Source organism: Cricetulus griseus, chromosome 6 (genome assembly GCF_003668045.3).
Source record: "Cricetulus griseus strain 17A/GY chromosome 6, alternate assembly CriGri-PICRH-1.0, whole genome shotgun sequence".
Classification (NCBI taxonomy): domain Eukaryota; kingdom Metazoa; phylum Chordata; class Mammalia; order Rodentia; family Cricetidae; genus Cricetulus; species Cricetulus griseus.
Window position 1 is genome coordinate 110,142,324 of NC_048599.1, and position 21,915 is coordinate 110,164,238.

General features: G+C 38.1%; 1 protein-coding gene across 2 annotated transcripts in view; it reads left to right on the forward strand.

Annotated features, from left to right (window-relative positions):
• The window catches only part of Grb14 (growth factor receptor bound protein 14), a 107,729-nt gene extending 86,097 nt beyond the window's left edge, over positions 1 to 21,632 (forward strand). Inside the window, exons 5-14 of one of the 2 annotated variants that reach the window (XM_027420307.2) lie at positions 296 to 370; positions 3,446 to 3,583; positions 6,977 to 7,087; positions 7,281 to 7,376; positions 11,524 to 11,604; positions 17,468 to 17,584; positions 17,684 to 17,756; positions 17,895 to 17,982; positions 20,027 to 20,120; positions 21,261 to 21,632. In XM_027420307.2, coding sequence (XP_027276108.1) covers positions 296 to 370; positions 3,446 to 3,583; positions 6,977 to 7,087; positions 7,281 to 7,376; positions 11,524 to 11,604; positions 17,468 to 17,584; positions 17,684 to 17,756; positions 17,895 to 17,982; positions 20,027 to 20,120; positions 21,261 to 21,407 — 1,020 coding nt within the window. In that variant the 3' untranslated portion in view covers positions 21,408 to 21,632. The remainder of the gene's footprint in view (positions 1 to 295; positions 371 to 3,445; positions 3,584 to 6,976; positions 7,088 to 7,280; positions 7,377 to 11,523; positions 11,605 to 17,467; positions 17,585 to 17,683; positions 17,757 to 17,894; positions 17,983 to 20,026; positions 20,121 to 21,260) is intronic. The other variant, XM_027420308.2, reaches the window with a different exon arrangement.
• Positions 21,633 to 21,915: the final 283 nt, after the last annotated feature.

The window sequence follows — 21,915 nt, forward strand, 5'->3', positions numbered from 1 at the left end:
ACCTGGTAGGGTGGCTGCGGGACTGAAGAAAGAGATTAGAGCAAACTCACTATAAATTCAAGGGCTAGGCTTTCTCTATGAGTATGACTGGTAGATCTGCTGATCTGGGGACCCATTGCCAACTGTGTTCACTAAGAGGCCATTCAGTTTAGGTTCAGGAATTTTTTCAAATTATTTTGTAAGAATTTTAGGCATGGTGGTTTAAAGACATTTTATTTTAGATTACTATAATGGTCACTGTGGAATCTTTTTCTGGCAGAGGTTTGGGAATGATTTAACTTGTGTCTTTGGTCAGTATTTCTTTCCAGAGAACATGGTGTCTTTTGCAGCTGAGACCAATGGTGACAGATCCCCTACACAAATCCTGCAGGTAAAATGTTTTCATTTAAATATGTAAAAACACCAAAATGGAAGCTTTGGTTACTTAACTTCCTGAATTTTTGCCAGATTATGAAATGTTGTGGCCTGCATGATTCATTTTGTTTTCCTGAAGATTAAAGGAAAAACAACTTGAATAAATAATTTACTAAATAATAAATTAATAACATTTCCTCCTGACTGCAAGGAATTTTCAAAGTTAAATTTTTTTTGTGTGTAAAAGAAAATTTGCATGTTATTTGTACTAAAAAAAATGTGCATCTTTTGAAAAAATCCACTTCCCAGTAAACTGCAGATACTTTACTGGTAGATACTAGTATAGCTTTTGTAATAAATAGCCTCAATACTATTTGAGAGAAAATACATAGCCGTTAAATGAATAGAAGAGAAGGAGTAGGCAATGCATCCATTCCATAAGCCAGCACTTGCAGTGGTGTGAGGGAAACACATACAGGTAATCCTAAAACATCCTTAGCATTTCCATAAAGTTAACCTTATGACAAGTGGGCTCATTTCTGTCACCCTGGCTGTGGCTTGGGATGGCTATTTACTAAGACATTGTCTTTACAGTCAGCCAACTGTTTGGATGATTTTATTTTCAATAGATTAAGACATCTGGCATCCATTATTGATATATATATATATATATATATATATATATATATATATATATAATTTTGAATTTTTGGAAACTTTAGCTGTGCTGTCAACTTTGGAAAAAAGTATCCCAATTTACCAAGTTCAGTTGGCATTGTACAAAAATTAACACCCATATTGTTCTAGAAATGTTGAACTTAATTTTTTTCCATTTGTACAGGGGTAATGCACTGTATTAAATATGTAGGGTCTTAAAAAAAAAGAAGGGATTTTGAGAGCCCATCCCATATGAAGGGATGCTCTCTTGACCTGGACACATGAGGAAGGGCGTAGGCCTGGTCCAGGATGATGTGGTAAACTTTGGGGAGCCCCTTTTGAGGGCCTTACCTTGCCTGGGGAGTGGAGGGGGGATGGCTAGGGGCAGGTGGGATGTTGGGGGGAGGGGAGGGAGAGGGAGAGGGAGAAGGGATTGACATCTGAAGCAAGATTGTTCCTAATTTGAACTAATAAAATAAAATAAAAATTAAAAAAAAGATACAAAAAAAAAAAAACCCCGACATCTGGCATCCACAATTGTTTTTCACAGGTTTGTTAGTGGTGTTTAAGCTAAACCTGGGTGTTCACAAATTCAGTGTTCCAGTATTTATAGCATGTCTTTTGTTTAGCACAGATTTTCCTGTGGATTTTTAAATAGGGTGTTTTATTTTTACCCTTCAGAATATTTCATAAATATTGTTAGTTTCAAAAGAATTTCTTTTTCTACAAGCAGCTTCTCATATGCTGCAGGTTCTCATAGAGGCACCCCTTGGAGTAGGAGAGTGGAACCCCAAAGCTTTGACTGTGGATTCTTCACTGATTTGTGTGATGTGGTGGTGGGAAGGAGTTTTTCTTCTACCTCATTTCCTAAATTGTCCTCTCCCATGATTCTCTTGCTTTAATGTTAAATCATAATAAAAAAGGAAAATCACAGGCTTTAGAATCAGATAGTCCAGTGCATGCCCTGACCTCTCCTCTCCACTGAGGCAATGTTTCTACTTTTTAAAAGGTTTCTTCTCTTTCTAGTGTGACCCCTATGACTCTTCTTTAAAAATTTAATTGGTTTGGTTTAATAACTTGGAAAGCACTCAAACTAAAAAAAAACCTTCTTGCCTGTTTTGCATATCAATTAATTAATGGCTCATTGCAGCAATTTTTTTTTTTAGTGATTTACTTAAAAATGTAAATATCTCCTATCAGCATTTCCCTGAATGTATTACAGGCCTTTAGGATATATTATCCCGTTTTAGTTAATGATTTCTGCTAATTTGAATTTTTCCATTTTTGAGTCTGTGTATTCATAGGGATTTCTGTTTTCGTTTAGGAATCACTAATGCATTTTCACTCTCTTATTAAGGTCGCAGCATAGCCACTTATGGCTGTCCTTTTTCTTTTCCCCAGCAACACATGCTCATTGTCTCAACTAATTACTGCTTTGTAACAAACTTGTCCAAATCTAATCTGAATGGCTTAAAGTACCTGCTTACATTTTACCAGTGATTTTGTGGGGCAAGAGCTCCATAGAGTTTGCTGGCTGTCTCTGTTCTTCAGTTCTGTAGCTGTTTAGCTCAGTGGCTGGAGGCTGAGTATCTTCTTTGGAGCTGGCTTTTTTACTCTGTCTCTCACCCTCTAGGGTTTTCCCATTTTTATTAGGCTTCTTGCCCATGGTGGTTAGGTAACCACATTATTATTATTATTATTATTATTATTATTATTATTATTATTATCTGAGAGCTGGTTTTTATGAATCATTTCATGAAAACCATCAAGCTAAGACTCCACCTAGAACTAGCAGTGTTATTCCAAACAAATTCTAAGGGTGACAGATTTATGAAGATTTGGGTGTGAGAAATATAGTCGCATTTTCATGGCTCAATGCCAAGATCACACTGCTGAAGAGACTGTGGCCTAGAAGATGCTGTTAAAATTCTCTTTAGAACCCCACCCTGCCATGCCCACCTCAAACTAAAATTACAGGAGACAAAGAGGGATTGCATGCTTTATCCTCATTAAGGAGGTGAATTTGACTCCACTGTCTGTGGAGTGAGTGACATCAGGATAGTGGTCCTACAGTTTAATGTGTTGCATAATATCCTTTACAGGCAAATGACGTGTTTGAGAATCTATAAGGCAGATGAAAAATATCAGGGCAAAATTATCTAGATAATGCCCGCTTTCAGGTAGAAATTAAAAGAACTTGTGATTTTGGTTTTTATCCATTTATTGATTACTTTCAGTGTGTAATTTCTGAAAAGCCTTGATTTGGAATGTGTGCTAGGTTTTTGGTAGAGTTCTATTAAGCATCTATTGTAACTTCTATGTAGTACAAACACCATTGATACTATTTGATTTTGCCTGTTCATGTCTGACAGGTAAAAGACTATTGGCATCATTGTTTCCATAATATTATGAATTCATCCAATATGTCTTCCAGATGTTTTTAAGCTCAAGCACCTATCCTGAAATCCATGGCTTCTTACATGCAAAGGAACAGGGAAAGAAGTCTTGGAAAAAAGTTTACTGTTTTCTGAGAAGATCTGGTTTATATTTTTCTACTAAAGGCACATCAAAGGTAAGCTGGAGTATCTGGGGTGTGTTATGAACTATCTATTAGCTCTATGAGGTCACCTTCAACTTTGTTTTGGTGATTTCTTTCTTAGCTGATGTCAAGAGTTGGAAATTTGTCTGAATCCTAGTCATCTGCTATAATACTTTTTAAAAGTCTTTGAACTTTACACTGATTTATGGACTGGGTAGCATTTATGGATCATGGATGCTCTTATTCCCATATCAAAGGCATAATTTCCTCCCCTTACAAATCTATTTTCTGGTTCTCTTCATCATCTGAGGCTTCAGATTTTGAAGCCTATTAGGATTTACAGTTTTTCTTTTCAAAAAAACATTTATTTTCATTTTATGTGTGCATTGTGCTGTGTGCCTGAGTGTATGTCTGTGTACCACATACATGCAGGCCCCTGTAGGCTCAGGAAGTCAGGTCTCCTGGAACTGGAGTTATAGGCAGTTGTTTGCTGCCACTTAGGAGCTGGGAACTGAAGCCAGGTCCTCTGCAAAAGCAGTAAGTACGCTTAACTGCCAAATCATCTGTCCAGCCACTACACCTTTGTTGTTGTTGTTGTTGTTCATACAACTAGTCTCTAGTGACAGGCAAAAAAAAAAAAAAATCTATCATAAGAACTGGGGTAATAGCCGGGCGTTGGTGGTGCATGCCTTTAATCCCAGCATTCGGGAGGCAGAGGTAGGTGGATCTCTGTGAGCTAGAGGCCAGCCTGGTCTCCTGAGTGCCAGGATAGGCTCCAAAGCTACACAGAGAATCCCCACCCCCCCAAAAAAAAAACAAACAAAAAAGAACTGGGTTAATAATATTTTAAATGTTGGCTGTCAATTGATATCATAATATTCTTCTAATCCACATATGAGGCAGGTGAAACGGCTCAGTGAGTAAAGGCCTTCATTGTTAAGCCTAGTAACATGAGTTCAAGATAGTTTGAACTCACATATTGGAAGGAGAGACCTGACTCTCACAAGTTTTCCTTTGAAACTTCTACAAGCACACTGTGGTGTACACACACACACACACACACACACACACACACACACACACACACACACACGTAATTTACACATGGAGATAATTCTAAATTCACCCACTAAAAAACTTGGGGACATAAAAGAACTTCAGTTTATTTTCTTTTAAAACTTAATATGTATGTTATCCAATGTACTACACAGCATGTCTACCTAGTAAAGAGAATATTTCTCATTTTTGTTTTATTTTTTGTATGAGGGGGTCTTGGTTGAATACTCTTACTTCCAAGAAAGTGAAGGTTGCATGGGAGTTACTAACCACTATCATATGGCTTGGCACTATGTCTGTGAATTCCATGTCAGTGAAAGTCCTAAGTGCCATCTTTCCTTATCCCTCCTTATATAAGCTTATGTTCATTTGCCAGTAGATTTTGATAACTGAATCTATATAGTCTTTTAGTTTGCATTTTTATTATCAAATTAGGTTCTGTTAATGATTAAGTATTCTAAAATATCACAATAGTAAGAAAACCCCTCTATTTCAATTCCTCATTTTATTTTATTTTTTTTCTTAAAAAAAGCTTTTAGTGAGTCTTTTCTGTCTCACCTGCCAGCTCCCAGATAAGCACAGGGAGACTTATTAATTATGATATTTTGGCTGATACTTTAGGCTGGTTTCTAACTCTTTCTCATAACTGACATTAACCCATATCTTTTAATCTACGTTCTTTCATGTGGCTCAGTTACCTTTACTTCGTAAAGCTCATGCTGCTTGCTCTGTGTCCCTGGTGTCCCCCTAAATTCTTGTTCCCAGAGTCCTCTGTGCCGGTAAATCCTGCCTAGCTATTGGCCATTCAGCTTATTAGTAAACCAATTTGAGTGACACATCTTCACAGTGTGCAAAAAGATCATTCCACAACAAAGGTTTTCTTTTAAAAAAATATTTTCAGTCCAGGCATAGTGGTACACACCTTTAATCCCAGAACTGTGAGGCAGAGTCAGTAGGATCTTGGTGAGTTCAAGGCCAGCTTGGTCTAAATAGTGAGTTCCAGGATAGCCGGAACTATATAGAGAGACTTTGCCTCAAAAACCCACAATAAATAAATAAATAATTTGAAAACTTCTGCTTTATTCTTCAAAGAAATATACCTTTTTTTTTTTTTTTTTGAGACAGGGTTTCTCTGTGGCTTTGGAGGCTGTCCTGGAACTAGCTCTTGTAGACCAGGCTGGTCTCGAACTCATAGAGATCCACCTGCCTCTGCTTCCCAAGTGCTGGGATTAAAGGCGTGTACCACCAATGCCCGGCTGTGATAAGTATACTTCTTAGATTAAAATGATAAAGAATAGTGACAGGAAATGATATCTTTTGAGCTGGAATAGCTTACTGGTAAATGACAATGAAATGTATTTCAATTTGGACAAGGTTGTTCACACTGCTGAATGTATTTGGTGTGTGTGTGTGTGTGTGTGTGTGTGTGTGTGTGTGTGTGTGTGTGTGTGTGTGTGTGTGTGTGTGTACTGCTGCTCAACCTGGTGCATAGAAGATCACCTGGGATCTTGTTAAAATGCAGATATTGATTCAGTGGGCCCTGCAAGGGCCCTGAAGTTTTGCATTTCTAACGAGCTCCCAGGTGAGACAGGTCCTGTGGTTCAGCGACCACACTGCTAGTAGCACGGTTTTGGAGAACAAATGCATTTTGGCCAGTTTTGATTATATAGTCAACCTCAGAATTAAGCACTTCTCCAAGTTATTAACCTATCACAGAATGATGTGACCTAGTGATTTCCCATGACCAGCTGCAAATCTCTTGGATTTTCCAGAGAAGAAATAGCCACTCACGATTTCCCTTTGCCCTGACAATCAGACACATTCCATCCCAGGTAATTTCCCTGAACTACTCTGGGCAGGCTCCTCTCCTTTTGTGGAACAAGATGGCCACACAGCCTGCTGCCAGGCAGCACATGGATGTGAGGGATGGTTATGTCTTCGAGAAGCAGAGATTTTCTTTTACTTTCCCCATTTTCCAAATTTCTTCCTCTTGTAGAACCTACCACTTGGGACTGAGATGAGGGAAACACTTCTAAAAGCCTTCGAGGCTTTCTCTTTTCTATTTCAGTCTGACATGATGGTTAATGAGAACAGGAAACTTAGAATAGGAATTTGTCTGTTTAATCATAAACAAATTGTCACTAGTCAATATAAATGAAATTGTAAGCAGCTCCTCCTTGTTATTTAGGGAGGGTGGCAACTCCTTCCCTTTTGTTTTTGTGACATTGCACTGGAATATTGTTTGAGGTAAGTTTTTTTTTTTGTCCAAGTTATAAATTGTGTAATATGATAAATGCAAAGGATATTGTGGAACCATGTATCTGTTTCAACATTCACTTTTTTTTTTTTTTTTTTTTTTTTTTTTTTTAGGAACCACGGCATTTGCAGTTTTTCAGCGAATTCAGCACTAGTAATGTTTACGTGTCAGTGGCAGGCAAAAAAAAACATGGAGCACCAACTGCCTATGGATTCTGCTTTAAGGTACAGGCTCTTAATGTTTTGATAGAGAAGTAAAGCAAGCCTCAGCCTTTTAGGTAAGCTTGGGTTTCACTCAATGTCTTTTGAAAAGAGATAGAGTTCTCTTATGTATAGGAGAATTTTAGTGGCTTTTATTTCAACAGGTGTTACCTTCAAGATTTGCATTAACAATAAACAATGTGCTGTGGCCTTCTAGCCTAACAAAGCAGGAGGGCCCCGGGACCTGAGAATGCTCTGTGCCGAAGAAGAGCAGAGCAGGATGTGCTGGGTGACCGCCATTAGATTGCTTAAGGTAATCTCTCCAGAGGGACGGGCGCCTCGTAAATGCTCTGAGATCCCTAGATGTTTGAAGATACTTCTGTTTCTAAATGTGAAGGTGCTGTTCTAATGTCTGTGGCTGACTGGTCTAGCTAGTCTAGGAGCTCTCAAGTCAAAGTGAGATTATATCTCAAAAACTAAAATGGAAAGCTATTGAGGAAGACACAAGACATGAACCCCTGGTTTCCAAACATACCTGTGTACAATCATCGACATATGAAACCACACACACACACACACACACACACACACACACACACACACACACTCACACACACACACACACACACACACACACACTCACACACACACTCACACACACACACACACACACACACACACACACACACACACACACACACACACACACGCGCGCGCGCGCGCGCACAGGCACACATACGTGCTCACAGCATAGGAGACATTCTTTTTCTCTATGGAAAATACTCTAGTTATATAAAGAATTATAGAAAATCTGAGGCTGAGAAAAGAGGCTCTGTATTGTGCTGTATCCTAGCTAAGTGTCAGCTCTTTCCGTTCCCATCAATTAGAACCCAGCCAGTTTCACTCTAGCCTAGTTTGGTGCCTATCTGCCCCTCCATGGGACAGGCAAGCATTGAGGTGACCCATGCCCTACCCCTCGGCCAGAGTTAAAGGATTTCTAAAGACCCCCAACAGCACAGAGGCACTGCCAGGATCAGGGACAATACATCTTTGAAGAAAACTGTCTTATTAGTAGGTAGCTGGCTTTTCAATGCTGATAAATAAAAGGTGGGCAAGCAGCATGTTCCTTGTGAAAGTGTTGGTTTGAGGTTACTATCTGTTCTCTAAAATGAATGTGTCTAGGAATTAAGCTACTCTACTTTTCTTTGTGAAGTTATTGTTGGCTTGGAGTTAAATTTCATTAGCTACCATTAATGTCAATCAAACTTTAAATTAAAAATTTTAGAAGTTGAGAAATAATTGGATAAAGGAGTCAGCATGGAGGATTTTAAATGAGAATGGGTTTAGATTCATGTTAAAATCAAAATCTTTGGAACAGTAATTCTCCTCTCTGGCATTTTTTTCTAATTACCAAATATATTCACTTTGTGGGAATTACTTTAAGGAACTATTTTAGTAGAAAAATAGCTGTTCTGGAATTCATCCTATGGTTAAGATTTGATTGCTTGATTCTATGTTTTCTATTCAGTCTCCATAACGGACATGACCCCCACCCTCTCATTTTTCTTAGTTCAGAAAACAATTTAATGTATGTGATCCTCAAGGTAGAGGTTTCTTAGTATTGTGCAGGCAGAAATAAGCCCACACTTACATCTGGGAGGCAGCACAAGGCACAGGGAGCTGGCCTAGATAGGCTGGCAGAGTAAAAGAAAGTGGCCCAAGCTGGGAAACTCACCAAAAGATCTGCAGCTAGCTTTTAAGAAAGACTCCAAGCCAGGTAGGTAGATCCAAGCTACTCTGGTTCTAGGATGTGAGGTTGAGGCCTGGTCAAAGCTTCCCAAACCAAAGAGGTTTGTGGTTTTTGATGTGTTTGATGGTTGTACTGCTCTCAGAGGTAATTGTGTGTTGGTCATTCTTCTCTTCAAAGTGGAACAGACAAGAGATGATCTTCAACCTGCAGTTGACGGTGTATTTTGCTTCCCAAAGCTGTTGTCCTTACATGCCATGCCTGACTACACCTTCTTGTCTAGATTCCCTCTGCTGCACAGCGCTGCTGGCTCAGATGCTGCAAGAGTTATTTGTAGGTGGCGATTGTGACAAAAGTTGGTGTCAGGAGGAAGGTGGGGGCCCATGTTAGAAACCAGGTGCTAGGACCTAACAGAGCTTTATTAGAGCTCTATGCAATGGTGATGTTTGAATAGTGTGCCAGAATAATTACATCAGTAAAGCTGGTCATCTCATTGCTTTCTTTTCTTTAGATAGGTGACAAAGTCATGGGGAAAACATCTGGATTCTTATGCAGACATCTCCAGAGTGGGTTTACTCTTAGCAGTTTGTATGCTTGTTTCTTGAGTATATATGATCCTGGCCTACTTTCCCACAGTAGCCTTCTAGTTATTCTCTATGATACTGCGTCCTGAAAGGAAAGATACTACCATCATTTACCTTTGAAACGCTGAAATCCAATTCATTTCTCACGTTTTTGATGCAAGAAGTAAAAAATAAATGCTATAAGAATACCGAAAGAAAAAATTGGGCTGGGCAATGTTTCACTGATGAAGTGATTTTGTAAGTGGGAGAAGCTGAGTCACTGGAGTCATGGGATTCCCAGGATCCAGGTGAAAGAAGGCTGGCTTGAGGGCATGCATTTGTAATCTCAGCACTGGAAGGGCAGAGGCAGGCTTGGGGCTTGCTGATCAGCCAGCAACTTGGCAAGTTCTTGGACAGAATGTGCCTTTAAGAAAGAGGAAGGGGAGGAGGAGGAAGAGGTAACCTAGCTGAGGAATTACATCTAAGGCTGATCTCTGGACTGCACACACACACACACACACACACACACACACACACACACACACACACACACACACACACACTTGGGTGAAGGGGCAGACATAGGACACATGAACATGTAGTTAAATATTTATAGAAGAAAACATACTGCTAAATATGTTATATACATAGGATCAAATTTATAATTTACTTAATCAATGAAGCAAAACTCAGCAAAACTCATCAGAGGGGCTGAATTTCTCAGTGATGCTTAGGATGTGTAAGGTTTTAAAAACATCATTGTCCCCAAAAGGATACTGTATTTTCTAAGTCAGTAGTATTACTAGGCAGTGTACCACTCAAAATGCTTATACTACAATTTGGCTTCAAGGAGAAATGTGAATTTTAGAGTTTTGTTTACTGAGCTACACTAAAAGCTTTGGGTCGAAGTAAAAACACTTCTTTTTTAAATGCATCCTTTTAAGGCTCAGAAGTTAATATTTCAAAAATTTGGTTGCTTACTTGTTTTAAGAAAATGTTATCCAATTGTTCACCCTAGAGCCCTCCTTGTTACTTAGCCTCTCTGGGTCTCTGGATTATAGCTTGATTATTTTTACTTAACAGCCAATACCCACTTATAAGTGAGTACATACCAAGTTGGCCTTTCTGGGTCTGGGTTACCTAACTCTGAATGGTTTTTTCTAGTTCCATCCATTTGCCTGCAAATTTTATGATGTTGCTGTATTTTTTGTTGTTGTTATGTATTTTAAACAGCTGAGTAATACTTCATTGTATAAATATACCATATTTTCTTTATCCATTCTTCAGCTGAGGGACATTTAGGTTGCTTCCAGTTTCTGGCTGTTATGAATAAAGCCCCTTCAAAAATATGAAAATATCTGAGCAAGAGTCCTTGTGGTAGGATGGAGTATCCCATGTATATATGCCCAAGAGTGCTGTAGCTGGGTCTTGAGGTAGATCAATCAATTCCCAATTTTCTGAGGAACCACCATATTGATTTGCATAGTGGCTGAACAAGTTTGTACCCTCACCAGCAATAGGGGAGCGAACCCCACAGAAGAGGGGGGAGAGGAGGAATTATGGGAGAGAGAGGGGTGGAGGATATTGGGAGAACACAGCCTGAAGAATTAGGGCTCATGAGGGCTTATAGAGACTGAAGTGTCAATCTCAGAGCCTGCACGGATCTATGCTAGGTCCTCTGTATATATTGTATGTTTGTTGGCTTGGTGTTTTGGAGGGACTCCTGACAGTGGGAGTAGGGTTGTCTCTGACTCTCTTGCCTACTCTTGGGACCCTTTTCCTTCTACAAGGTTGCCTCATCCAACCTTAAAGATACAAGTGTTTGTGGCTAATCTTGTTGTAATTTAAGGCATGTTCAGTTGATATCTCTCGAATCCACCTTCCTCTTTCCCACCCTCTCTCTCTCAGAAGGGAAATGGAAGAGGGGTGGAGCTGGGGGAGATGGGAGATGGCAGGGAACTGGGAGGAGTAGAGGGACAGGAGACTTCAGTTGGGATGTATTGCATGAGAAAATAACACATAAAAATTGTAAAAAAGAAAATGCTGTAATTCCTTTTTGTGTTGATAATGTACAACTATGGAAGTGTAGACATGCAGTGAGTTGATATCTTGAGAACATGTTTTCTTTTGTGTGTGTGTCTGTTCTGCAGCACGGCATGCAGCTGTACCAGAATTATATGCACCCATACCAAGGTCGAAGTGGCTGCAGCTCACAGAGCATATCACCCATGGTAAGGACCAAGGTTTCAAATTTAGACTATAATTATATTATCTACTACTACATCACACGAAACATATAATGTCTTTACATTCTGACTTTTGGCCTCCAACAAAACAATTATTTTGCAACGTTTTCATATAATGTTATAAAGAAATTTTGGTTTTGTATTTTATGTGTGTTTGGTCTCTGTAATAAAAAGACACAGAAACATATATGAAGCATTCAATGAAAGCCAATAATTTTTTCCAGATTTTTTTAATTTAAATTAGAAACAAGTTTGTTTCACATGTCAGCAACAGTTCCCTCTCCCTCCCCTCCTTCTCTGCCCCCACCAACCCCTATCCCAATCCCTTTCTGTTCCCCAGCGAGGGCAAGGCCTTCCATGGGGGATCTTCAAGGTCTGTCATAGCCTTTGGAGCAGGGCGTAATAATTTTATGTGTTAAAGTAAAAAGAATTGAAAGGACTATGTGAGCCATTCAGGGTCATTATGTCATCTGAAGATTAGATCATAGTAAGATAGTTTGCAGAATATTTTTCTTGGCTTTGTGGATTATGCCTTAGTATTCACTGGTTTGAGTTGTAAAGTTATAGATTTCTTTCAATATTAACTTAGTATTGTTTTAGCCAAGTAACATACCATTATTTAAAAATTGAAGGTACATTATGAATATCTAGATTCTTCTGCATTCTGATAGTTTAATAATAATTTTTTTAAGTTCTAGAACCTTACAAAAAAGTCTGTTGCTTTCCAGGAAACCATAGAACTGGAATCTAGCCAAAAATCTAGGTCATGTATGACATTTGTACACCCACTTATACCTTGGATGTTCATTTGTAGGCATACACAGACACACATCTTGTGCTTTCTCTAGAACTTAATTTTAATTTCCTGTACATTAACACAAAAATTTTATTTCTGAACATAAAGTTTATGTTCTGCTCTTTTTGCTGTACTTCTTGATATTGAGTGCATTCAAAATTCCGATGTATGTGCCTGAATTACAAATTAGTTAATGTGCATTTTTTGAAATCCATGTTTCCATTGAGGTTAAAATACATTCTCCATGCCTGTGACCAAGGAAGGGACATGGGTCTCACATATCAGGTAGCAGATGAAATGCCCTGCTCTAGGAATAAGGCATGAAATGATATTGACTGTGGAGCCTGACAGAACTATAGAGAAAAAGCCCTCCAATTTTGTAGTTATGTTCCTTTAAGTGATAAAAAATAACTTTTCATTTTTGAAACATACTCTTGTAAGCTGTAAAATAAGAAACTAAGGAATATAATGAGTTTTATAAAAGCAATCTCTTTAAGGTGGATGTTCTTATAGTTTGTCAGCTTAATTTTATCTTTCAATCCACTGGTATATAGAAAGCATATTGAATTTTATTATCTTAATCTTCTAAATCTCTCCAAATTTCTTCTACCGTCTAAAGTTACTAGGATGAATTTGTTAACAGCAACCAAGCATTTGGAGGCAATTATTGTTTAATGTCCTTTTAATCATAGGAAAATGTTATAATCAAACTCCTTTCCATGCTCGTCACTGTCATTAGCATTCAAGCATGGGGGTCACTGCTACCTTTTTCTGTTGAAGTTGTATAATATGGGAAATGCTGGCAGGCAAGGTGTGTGTGAGATTTTTAGTTACACTGTTACTTGATCACTGTGTATAGGAAGACAAACTCCATGAGTGACTCTTGTTGAGTATGGGGACTGAAGAGGGGAAGAAGTCCAGGGGAATGTGTGGGAAAGGCCTGTCCATGGGGTAGGGGTTATGATCGGAAAGGGCAGTCTTTATGACTGTTATCTATGTGGTTCATAATTTCTGTGATAGAGACTTAGAAGCTGTGGGAGGCATTTTGCTTATTTTGGTGTCTAGGGAGGACCTCACTTTTCTACATTATTATGGAAGAATTAGAGGCTTAATAGATGCCAAGCCCTGTCACCTACCTTAGCTGCTTTCCATTCAGGGACCACTTAATAGGAAGTCGAATATAAAAGATACAATACCCAGTTATACATTTAAAGGCATATTCTATAATTTTTTGCCATATACATTTTAGGAAATGATGAAAAGTTTTGATACACTGTAATGAACACCATAGCTATAAAACTGCATATAACTACCCCTCATTGGCTTTGAGATGAGACTCAGCAGCAGCCGTTTCAGGAGGCCAAATATACCTGGTTCCTCACAGGGCAAAGTAAGGATTCATGTGAAGGTAGGGACTGTTGATAAGGACCTAGCTGGAATGAGGAGACAGGAAATCGACCAGAGTTCTCTCTGTTCTCCACTTTTGACCCTAACCTACACATTATAAACTAAAGTTCTTCCCTGTGCCTCCCTGCACCAATAAAAGAACCCTAGACAAGACACAGCATGTCAGTTACCCCTTTTACCATATGCTGTCTGCATGACTTTGGCTGGTCACTGGTTTCCTACTGTGCAAGATAAAGGGATTACTGTATAGTCTTTGAGGACTTGCATATCTCTACTATCCTGTGGCTCTGTAGGAATGAGATGAGATGACAATATAGGAGAAATTCTGTGCCCTTTTTGTAACGAGGGGCTGCAGATTTATCCAGCTCCTTCAATGGAATAGTGTGCCTTACAGGTAGCTAAATTCTTAAAGAGACATGTTATGCAAACTGCCCTAATAGTGGGTAGATCAGATTTCAAAGAATGGGACAGGCCTCTTCCTGTTTGGAAAGAAGGCAAGGCTATTACAATCATGGGCTGTTTCTTAGGGAATGTCTCATTCATCCCCTAAGAAGAATGGGTGAGAAAAGCAGCAAATAATTGAGAAATCCAACCAGTTCTGAATGTTATCAGCGTTGCTTTCCTATGTGAAGGAAATCGAGCTGAAAATGACCTTTCCAGGCTGTCAAACTCTGCTTCGCTTCTATTTCTTTGTCCACTAAAGGTAAACTATTAATTTTTCATCCACCACCTGCCATTCAGTAGAAAACATTTGCTGTATTACTGTTTTCCCACGGTGTAGTTACCATAGCAAATAAAAATGTTCTTTGCTTGTCTGCATCTCCTTGTATATTTTGGCCAGGAAATTATGAACATGAGATCTTGTTTTACATCCTTGCCTGCCACATTGTGGGGAAGAGACAAAAAAGAAAAAGAAAAATACAAGACAACTGATTGTGTTTATGTTCCTTTCCTAACACCATTTTTATGTTATCAGGAACTCAAGAGTGCAGAACCCATCTTGGCATGTGGAGGTAGAGATATTATAAGGATCAAGCTATCATTAGGATCGAGGCCAGTTACTCTGTGTTGGGGCAGGTGGATGATTTTCATTAAGGTCGGCAAAGCAAAGGCATATCCGACTGGTCCACAGCCCAGCACAGAAGATCACGGGGTGAGAAGGGCAAACTAAAGTGTGGCAGCAAATAGAGATTACAGAGACAGCATCTGCCGGGAAAGAGCAGCTGTCAATAATCAAAACTCCCTGCAACAGACAGGGGATTGCATGCAGGTCTCAGGAAGAGAGGTGAGCCATAATAAGACTGCAACTTCTCTCACATGTTTTGAAGAGAAAATAGCAGATGCTAATAAGTAGGGGTCTGCGATGCAGTGATAAAGGAACCCTAAATTCTTTCTTGTAGATAGAATTTTGTGTGAAGCCCATGTGTGACCACAGTCGGTTGGCTGATTGCTTGGAGAGGTATGAAATGGCACTGTCCAAACATCCCCACATGCAGCATGGCTTGACTTTACCACCATCACCCTACTGTGGGGTTCACTACTTAATGGAGAATAACTTAAGTATTTCCCCTTTGTGCTGTTTTATTTGGGAAAGTTTTATGTTATTTCCCTGACTTATGAAAACAGCAAGACTCTTAACTAGAGAGTTTGAAAATTATCTCTTTTCTGCATTATTGACGCAGAGGGGTGATATACTTTTTAAGAGACTTATTGCAACATAAAACTCTCCCCAAAATGAAACTGAAGTCCAGGCATTGGTTATTTTATTTTCAGAGAATACAAAGAAAAGAATTAGCAACAAAACAAAACAAACAAAGTTGATGACCTTTTTCTTATTTAAGGCAGTCTTCATTCTGTGGTACTATCTGTAGTTTGGGGTCTTGTTTGCAGTTCCTATTTTTCCATGGGTCTCTCCAGAAAAGGAAAATGGGTGATGCTTTGAACACAGACATTTTAATAATATGGAATGTTCTGAATTATTATCCCACCAAATTTTACTTTCTAAGCAATATAAGAATCGAGGCAAGATAGATGTTCAAAATAGATGTTTAAGTTTGTTCCATCATAAATCACAAGTACTTTTATTCAACAACAATGATACATTTTAGAATTATAAAACACAGTGAAAAAAGAAAATTTCTCAGTACTTTCAAGTTCCTGACTTGGTATTTTTTGGGCCTTGGGGAAAATAAATTACCATTCCCTAGAATTCTCAGAAACTTCAAAATTGTGCTTATTTTAAGGGTACTTTTAAACAATCCCAACACTATTATATTTGGATAGCTAAAGTTCATGTTTAAGGAATATATACATTAAAATTAATAATAAAAATAAAACATGATACTAATTTGAAGTGGATGTTTGCAGACTTAAAGTGTTATTTTTGTAGATATGAATTTCAGAAAGAGCTATTCCAGGCTGGAGAGATGGCTCAGGTGTTAAGGGACTGTCTGCTTGTCCATAGGACCTGGGTTTGATTCTCAGCACCCACATGTGGCTCACAAATCCTTTGTAACTCCAGTTCTGGGGAATTTCATCTCCACTTTTGCATGTGTTGTACAGACATATATGCAGACAAAACACAACAAATAAAAGGCTATTTCATCAGTAGTTGAACTTGTCACTTAATTGATAATTGACAAAAATGCTTAGAAGGATGAACATGGATCATTTTAACATAAAGAGTTATGCCTTGCTCAATAGACATTTTGCTGTCTTCCTGTAAAATATGAAGAGCTAGGTTTATTTCAAGGTTCTACTAAATCCATCCATTCTGTATTTCCTTAGTTATCTTGACAGATAACCATGTAACTTACTAGACTAATGAAAGTTAGACTACCATTTTACATCCTATACTTATTTATCTTTTCAATTTCTGATTAGCCACATTTGGAATCCTGTAGGAGGCACAGTTTAGAGAAAGCATTGGAGAAACAAGAATTGTTCAACACACAGCCCCTTTTTCTTCAAAGTAGGGAAGTGACTGATGCCTGTTCACCCAGAAGGCTGGAGTGGATGTTGTCTGACAACCTGGTGATCCTTTGCTATTCTATGGAGCCAGCCTTCCTGAATCCACCAGTAGCCTAAGAATTGTTTAGTCCCCCATCCTTATGAAAGAGTTCCCATGTACTCTACATCATCTACCAACAGAATCTATCCCTATGCTTATTAAATCCTTCCCCCTTAAGCCCTTACCCTGAGTACTGTCCATCACTCAATAGAACTGATTCTTATAGTAAAGGCCACAGATGCTTTGCTAATTTGCAAGAGAGTTCCTATATAGCTATGCCTAAGACTTCGTTGTGATAATTGTCACGTGGAAACCTCTTTTCGAAGTTTTACTGTGCTTCAATATGTAAGAGAAATAAACTGGGAGGTCAGACCCTGGAAATTTTGACCCAGTGCCTGCTAAAGTGGTGCAGAATTTCACCTTGTGTGGACCCTTTCCCTGCTGGCCATGACCCTTGCAGGGTCCCTGACAGAATTCAATTCCAGAATGGACACATATGAACAGAAAAACATTGAACATTAGTGGATATATATCTCCACTATATTGTGTCAGACAATATATATATATATATATATATATATATATATATATATATCCACTCAAAATGTTTCTGTTCTATTGTTTTCATTTTTCAGAGAAGCATATCAGAGAATTCGCTGGTAGCAATGGACTTTTCAGGCCAGAAGAGCAGAGTCATAGACAACCCCACGGAAGCCCTTTCAGTGGCTGTTGAGGAAGGACTCGCTTGGAGGGTACCAATAGCTTCCTTTTTATCAAATTATTTATGGTTTGAGTCATTTTAGCCAAGAAGTTGAGATTTTATTTTTGTTCCCTTTTTTGATTTTGCTCAGAAGAAAGGATGTTTACGCCTGGGGAATCACGGTAGCCCTACTGCCCCCTCCCAGAGCTCTGCTGTGAACATGGGTATGTCTACACTTAGTGTTTGTCAACCAGTTGATGGGAAACCATATCAGTGTTCCTTCAGATAGTCACATGGGATAGGGTGGGAGGTGCATGGAAGGAAGTCATGATTGTGCCAGACAAACCTTTGTCTTCCTTCAGCTATCCATCGATCCCAGCCATGGTTTCATCACAAAATTTCGAGAGATGAAGCTCAGCAGCTGATTATCCGGCAGGGGCCTGTGGATGGGTGAGTTTGATGTTTGAAGTTTGAGTAATAATGTTTGGGATTTTTTTCCTGCCGATGAATGAGGATTACTTAGCACATACTAAATAAATTTTAATTTTGTCTTATGACAAAGTAGAGGTACTTTTGTTCTGTAAGTACTCTTGTCATTGTACTGTAGTAGCATTTAATATTTGTGTGTAAATAACCAAATAGCAGGATACTTTATTCTTCACCAAATAGCAATAACTTTCATTTTGTTTGTGTGAATGCTATCATCTCAGATATGAACAGATGAGTGGTACTATCCAAATCTCTTTGAGGTGTCAACATTTTGGTTTGCATGTATAGTAGATATAATCCCAAATATATTTTATAGCATGATGTTGTCCTAAATTTAGTTTCATGGATATGTTGCAAAGTATATTAATTGAAAACTTTTTCTTGTATATTTTGAATTCTTTCCTCATTTACTTTTCTTTTTTATGACTTTATTGCCATTTCTCTAACATGTATGTACAGGCAAATTTTCTTTTTTGTGGTATCTCTTACTGTTTTTGATGAGTATAAAAGAGGAAGATAAAAATGAATTATCAACCATTTATAATTAGAAGGATTTTCTGTTTCATTGGTATATTTCATTCACTGAGTATCATTCTAGCCAGATTTCTTTCTCAAATACAGAGCAAATGGGGGTGGGGGTTGTGTTGGTGGTTGAAGAGGAAAGAAAGCAGTATCCATGTAAACAAGTGGTGACTGAATCTTTTATCTGCAAAGGTTGGCTTAAGACGTTGACAACATTGAGCTTTGTGATGCTACCTTTAGATAAAGATGTACATCTGCACATTTCATTATACTCTAAGAGCAGATGTGACTATGTTCCTCTATGTGAAGCATAGTCCTTGGGGTTATAAATTTGATGAGCTGCAGAGTTACAGAGAAGAGACCAAGGGGAAAAAAGTACATACCTAGGTGTTTTAGAAGGTTACAACTCCGTTACTTTTAGAGTCCGGTATTTGTAAATTAAATGAAATAATTGAATGAAGAATAATACATGGATATGTTTCTTTAAACATTTTCCTCTTTTTTGTACATGGAAAAATGTGATGGTGCCAAATAGCCCACAAGGTGGTAGTGCTGAGCTTCTTGGGAAGGAAAGAGACTTACAGCTTCCTCTGCTACTGAAATGCCCTTTTGTCCCGTCCCCAGTGATGTCATTTCTGAGTCTCACACAGATCACTTGAAATGGATGTTTTCTTCAGACATCAGCTGCCTCTTTGCTCAAGCACAGTGAGATTCGTATTGGAGTCAGCATAGGGACATTTGCACAGTGTGCTTCCCAATAATTAATACAAAACTGGTTTTACACAGCACTGCCAGTAAATACGAATCCCTGCCTGGTAGTCTTTTTTCCTTAGGCCATTAGGCCACATCTTGCTTGTCTAGCCTGACATTATAAAGGTTTTATGCTGGCCTCTTCAAGGTTAAAGTGCATGCTATTTGGGTGTTTCTTTTACTTAAAACATCTTTACCTAAACATTTCACAAAGAATTTCAAGATTAATTTGTTAGAATAGATTCATTTCTTACTACTTGTGTCTGTAGTGGTAGAAACAGGAGGGTATACTGCAGAAGAAGTGTAAAAAAAAAAACAACCCAAAACTATTTCATTGCAAATAATTGCCTCCTATCAGGAGCCTGTCATGACCTGTCAGTTAAAATAGCAATGTCCATTCCTTCTGATGGATAGCTATGTGGGAGTACCTACTTTCTCAGTGACAAAGGGACATAACAGTAATTATTGATGCCACTCTAACATTATATTGGCAGTCATGACCATGCAACCTAACTAAAGGGTTGTGTATTTACCCTATTAGTATAATAATGACAGTTTTCCAGTGTAAGTTTATTACCTGTTATTTTCCAAGTTGGATACTCTTACCCATTGATGACCCAGTAAAGTATACGAATACATTTATACATATTCATTCCTGCATTTGCACACAATGTATTTCAATGATGATCTGAGTATGAAGAAATACACAGTGGAATTCCTTTTCTCTCTTTAGAGTTTTCTTGGTACGGGACAGTCAGAGTAACCCCAGAACTTTTGTACTGTCAATGAGTCATGGACAAAAGATAAAACACTTTCAAATCATACCGGTATGTAATTATGACTTCAAGTTCATGTATTGGAGATGCTCTTAAGACATACGATTTGGGAAACTTTGGTTTTCTTTTGTTCCTTTTATTAAATATAATTTGGGAGCTTGTGCTTTGACTAGAGTTAAGTTTGGCAGAAATGGTTTTATAAGTCTGAATTAATACAAGAAATACAGGAATTGTAAAAAATTAAATTTCCCCTTTTTCCACAAAATATGATTTAGCAATACTGAGTAGACCTTATGCCACCTATTATTAAAGGCCACTAAAAGTCCTTCTTCTGAATGTCACTAACAGATTTTTACATAGCAGCCCTGGGAAGCCTTCTTTGCCTCCTTCCTCTCAAAAATATGTGCTTTTGTTGATGTTTCCCATTAACTTCTTTGTAACTACGATGAAATTAAAGGTGTTGTGTAACTAGTGGGTGTCTCAATTTTTCTTAGAACATTAAGAAAAATCTTTGTCATAGCCTGCTTTGGTGTTTCTCTTGTATTGCTGATGCATGTCTTTACGTGTGCACGTGTATGATGTGCACACTGGAAGCCTACAGAGTAGCAGAAATGTAGTCCATCTTTAGGAAGGTATTTTTGTAAGATTGCAAGAGTACTGGTGATTCCTTTTGAGTTGCTACTTTCTGGATTTTATCCAGTATCTGCCCAAAGTGTCCTCCCTGTTTCTTTGATTGCTTTTTTTTTTACTATGTGATCAGCAACCACAGCAAATATGAAGTGATTCATGTCAAAAGCATGACAAAAAAGAAAGAAAATTCCAAGTGGAAACATTGACCTTTTTTGCTTAGAAAGGAGTACAGAGTCCTCACTGTTGATAGGCAACTGTTGTGCTATCCTACATATACAGAACACTGGAAGAATTAGGAGAAAAAGAACCAGACTGCTTATTGTAAGAATAGATAACTGCTTTTTAAAAACAAGGGATGTTACCAGGAAAAGTGGCTCTCGGGCTCTTTTCATTGTCCTTAGTTTTATATACTTGTTGATTTAGGCTTATGAAAACATAGTACACAGAGAACTTTATTTGTTGTTCTGGGTAGTTTAACCCAAAACTTTGTTTTGTTTTAAAATATTTGCTTATTTGTTCATTGTTTTTGCTTTCACTGTCTTGTTGTTTGTCCTCTTGAAGGTGGAAGATGATGGCGAGATGTTCCACACCCTGGATGAAGGCCACACAAAATTCACAGATCTTATTCAGCTGGTAGAGTTCTACCAGCTCAACAAGGGTGTCCTTCCTTGCAAGTTGAAACATTACTGTACTAGGATGGCTCTTTAGCCAAACTGTATGTGACTCAATAAAAAAGTGGAAGAAGAAGGATGCAAAGAAGAATGTTTAAGGAAAGAGATAACAAATAGCCTGAAAGTAAATCATGGTGAAAAAAATTTCACCTTTGAGTTAAAAAAATGGTCATGCATTGAAAATTAGTAAAGACTTGGATTGGTATTACACTCATTACTTAAAATTTATTAGTTAAAATTAAACCTTAGTAAAAAAAAATGACTTGTTTGTGTTCTTGTGTTATTATACATGCCTATGGTATTTTTTAAATGTGCAGCTTTAAAGAACAAAATTGTTTTTATTTACTTTGATAGCATCAGAATTCTCACCATGAAATATGAAAAAGAAATTGGGGGTTGATATACAGGTCTTGGGAACACACACTTAGTCTTAGCACTGATGGGGCAAAGAAATAATAGTCATGAGCGCAAGGTCTGTCACAAGGCTTTGGATGTAGCCAAGTGGCTCTGCCATTGCTTGAAGTTCTGGGTTTGGTCCTTAGCAC